The following is a 4,194-nucleotide window of genomic DNA, read 5'->3' as shown; positions in this document are numbered from 1 at the left end:
TTCGACCCAAAAGAGAATCCTTTCTACAAATGGATTTTCAGGAGAGGGTGCTCATATTTGGGTTGTGCCTCTTAGACTGTCTCCAACAACCGCGACCCAAAATATAAGACCCATTCGTCCTTTGGATAACGCTACAGGCAAAGGGTTCAATACCTATTTTTGGTCTTCTCCAATAACAAGACCCAAAAGACAACCATTTCTGCAAATGGGTCTCCAGAAGAGAGGATGCTCAGATTTAAGTTATGTCTCTCCTGGCACATAAAATGGGTCTTTCATATAGGTACTCTGTTAGAGGCTATAGGTATTGTATTGGAGACCCATTTTAAGTTTGGGTTCCACGATGAGTCGATAGCCTAAGGTAAACCAAAATAGATCTCCCATATAGGTACTCTGTTGGAGACTGATTTTAGGTCTCTTACTACCTATTTTGAATTTAGGTGTCCATATAGATCACTTGTTGGAGACTGTCTAACTTCCCAAATGTGCCAGATAGTTACGGCAAAGACATTCAGCCTGTTCGGGAGGCCGTATCGTATCGTGGATTATTTACTGCTGGCTGGTTTGGTGTGAGAGAAAAACACTGTTCCCGGCTGGAAATTTACGATCGTTTACGAGCAAACGAACAGGCTAAGCCTTTTCAGGTGGAGCTGTAGAAAGCCAATCAAGAACCCTGAACCCAACTGTCTAAATGTTATACAATCCTTGCGGCCTTGATTTCAATGGACTCTTTAGCAAATTGTCAAAGTGATCACTGAGTTATATGCACCGGTGGACTTCCCATTAATATTGAGCAAAGGAGATATGGTCATATGGATGCAGTACTGCAGTAGTAGTCCGCATCGGTAAAGTTGACATCAAAAGTGCCGCTAAAACATTGTGTTATTACAGGTCAATGAAGATACGCAGGCCGTCATGAGCTAGTTGTACTGGTATTCCTTCCCTACGATCATAATACAAGCTTGCACATCAGTCAGTCAAGGCATCTAACAGATAATTAAGGAGTGAAACAAATGTTCAGAAACTAGGCGCACCTGCAAGACCATCTCGCTAACAGCTGGTTTTCTCTGTGATGTTCAAACTCGTGGTTCATTCCAATCAACAGAGCTTGTTTAGGGCATATCCTCTTGACAGCGTCAAGACTCTACAACAATCAGTAAATGTTAACATGTTATTCCGTATTTAAGAGAAAAAATTAATAGATTCTCTGATACATCTTCACAGGCATGACACTGTAAATGGGTTTGAGGCTGTGAACCATTATGTTGATCTCTTCTAGCCTTCTAGGCTGATTTTATGAAGATGGATTAACTTCATATTTAACCACCAAGTTACTATAAATTCAGAAAATACTGAGAGGTCCTGATTAAATAACCTGACTCAGAGTCAAATGGCAACTGCGATCATCTCCCTGTTCACAGAACATTAAATCTGTATCAGAAAGTTAACCTATTTTATGGAAGGTTCAGAAAAGATGTTCTTTATTCAGATGAATAGCATGTGGAGGATTACCGCCCCATGCAACCTGTTTGTTTCTAGTATAAGTAGATCTAGTTGCCCTTGTCCAGCACCAGACTTCGAAATTGCTGCATGCAAAGATCACATCAGCAGTTTATATTGCTGTAAAATGGAGCAACTGAATAGGATATAGGAACAAAGAGAAGGGATCCAACTACAAAAAGGCCACGAATTCAATAGCTGATAACATACGAAAGACTCTTGTGGTTCAGGAAAAAAAATTGAGTTCAGAAAAATATTGGAGAATGTTGCTTTTGATGAAACACTGAAGTCCTTTTTTTATAGATTTATGTAATTTGCATTATTCCAAAGACGACATACAGGTTAGCAGGAACTATTATATGAATTGCTTGCTAAATTATCCTATGTTCTCTCTTTGTATTGCAGTCTGAATTTCAATGGAAGTATAATGGATCAATATTATCTTTCCTACTCACTGAATTACCTTAGTTATCACATTATTCCCAATCATTTTTTGAAACAGTACATTATTCCCAATCATGTCAGATGACTATTTAAAAACACTGTTGTTCACAAATAAGCATTCTATATAAGCTGACTATTTGAATAGAGAATGATGGAGGAATGGAAAGGTCTACCATGCTCAGTTGTAGGTAGAATTCTTGAGACATCAGATAAATACGCAACTCTGACTTTCCTCCCAAATAAGAAGCCTAAACAGACATAGTCCTCTCCATGCATAACCTGGGCAGACAATCCCAACATCAAGTTAGACAGCTCAGGGGGCAAACGTAACCATATCAATGCAGCATTTCACAATAATAACTCTTACTGGCAACGGCCAAAACTCAAGCTCCGATGCTACAAATGGCTTGTCAACATCACCCTCAATGATCGTCCAATCGAGTTGAGCAGGTCTGGCAAAGTCATCACCTTCCTGCAGCTTCTGTTTAACCAAGTTGGGAAATCTTGCTGCAACACTGTAAAAATTAGCAGACAATATTACACGATATATATATGTTGGGCCGACAACAGATTTAACGTGGGCACTGAGTTAGCTCGAAATGGAAGAATTACCTGTCCATTGTGAATTGGGTGAGAAAAATAGGAACCTTGCCAATTTCATTTCTCTGACTACTCGGTAGTGCCACCCAGAGATCATCAAGGCCTAAGACAGCATCTGCGTGCTCATGCGTGAGAATAATCTGCACTTCAGAGAACCCCCTTTTTAGTTGACTGAAAATGTGCACCAATTGTTGTCAATGAAGAATTCCCCATCAAGATCTCACCGAATCAATGGAAGGAATTTTGTGGCGCACAAACCACTGGAGAACTTGTTCTCTAAAGGTCTTGCCGACATCGATTAGAATGTACTTGTGAGTCCCATCATCATGGCAATAATCTATCAAGAGGGAGGTGTTGCACCTGAAACCAGACGTACATGCAGTCACATAAGCACTAGCAAATATTTGCCTTTGGGGAGCCTTTAATCCCCCTATTTTGCTATGCAATGACCCAATTTTCTAGGAAGAGGGTGTTTAGTTGGGTGAATTTTGGATTTTGGGATACTGTAGCACTTTCGTTTTTATTTGGCAATTAGTGTTCAATCATGGTCTAATTAGGCTCAAAACGTTCGTCTCGCGATTTCCAACCAAACTGTGCAATTAGTTTTTATTTTCGCCTACATTTAATGCTCTATGCACGTATCGCAAGATTCAATGTGATGAGTACTATAGCACTTTTTTGGAATTTGGCCTGGCAATTAAACACGGGCGAAATATACTTGCATACTACTCAAAAACATCTTTTAAAAGACACACTGTCAAAGTCCTGTATATCGGAATGGGTAGAAATGGCAAAAGATGCTGAGTGGCGACAAAGCTATGCCTATGATAGCCAACACGACCAAAACGCAGTTCGGGACTTCGGGTAGCAGTGAGACACCGGAGGAGATTCTGATGCTCTTGCCGATTTCCGGGGCAGATCGACGCGTAAAACTCGAGAATTCTCTAGGTCAAGACGAATTTTGAGGCTATGTGGAATCGAAGGTACGAAATGAACATAGCTATGCGAGCGAAACAGAACCGTTCACTGAACAGACAGCGGTTGACTATGCCGTAGTGTATGGGAGCGCAGCGCTCACCTGTAGTTGGGGTTCCGGTCCGGCGGCAGGGAGAGGGCCGTGGAGCAGACGGTGCACGGCGGCTCCGGCGGCTGGATGAGGCATCGCGCGTCGGGGAGCGCGCCGGAGCAGCCCGTGCCCAGAAAGATGAGCGATGAAGACGACGACGACGACGACGACGGAGAAGCCACCGCCGCGGCAGCTCCTGTTGGGTGCGTGGGCGCCGGACCAGAGTCCATCGCTGGACAGATTCTTGGTTGTTCTGCTGGGACTGGGAGCTTGAGTTGGATTTCAGAGAGAGATTTTGAGTTCTGGTTGTTCGGTTTGTAGTTTGGTTTCTTGCTACGTTTCTCCTCTTTCTTGCTTGGATTTGTTTATCGCAATTTCCAGTTCGGGGGGCGCGGGAAGTGGTTTTCCTTCCATCGTCTCGTCGGCGCCATCTTACGTGGACGTGATCCAAGCAAAACTTGTCCTGGACAACTTGATAAGAATTATGACTACCATCACCGATGGTGGGACTAGTCGTTGTGGGCGTGTTCTTTCCTGCCACGGATTAAACCGGACAGGTTTTCACAAAAAAAAATTGTGGGCAGTGG

General features: G+C 42.8%; 1 protein-coding gene across 1 annotated transcript; it reads right to left on the bottom strand.

Annotated features, from left to right (window-relative positions):
* Positions 1 to 683: 683 nt before the first annotated feature.
* Positions 684 to 3,973, bottom strand: LOC136477721 (putative hydrolase C777.06c). The gene is made up of 9 exons (XM_066476296.1): positions 3,620 to 3,973; positions 2,766 to 2,901; positions 2,554 to 2,681; positions 2,309 to 2,456; positions 2,115 to 2,220; positions 1,510 to 1,583; positions 1,373 to 1,408; positions 1,032 to 1,141; positions 684 to 940 (listed from the first exon to the last, which is right to left on the bottom strand). Exons 1-9 carry the CDS (start codon positions 3,835 to 3,837, stop codon positions 883 to 885), a joined length of 1,014 nt encoding a protein of 337 aa, XP_066332393.1. The 5' UTR covers positions 3,838 to 3,973; the 3' UTR covers positions 684 to 882.
* Between the last annotated feature and the right edge of the window lie 221 nt (positions 3,974 to 4,194).

This window comes from Miscanthus floridulus, chromosome 1, assembly GCF_019320115.1.
Source record: "Miscanthus floridulus cultivar M001 chromosome 1, ASM1932011v1, whole genome shotgun sequence".
NCBI lineage: Eukaryota > Viridiplantae > Streptophyta > Magnoliopsida > Poales > Poaceae > Miscanthus > Miscanthus floridulus.
The sequence above is the reverse complement of the archived record's forward strand: the minus strand, read 5'-3'. Positions and strand labels throughout refer to the sequence as shown.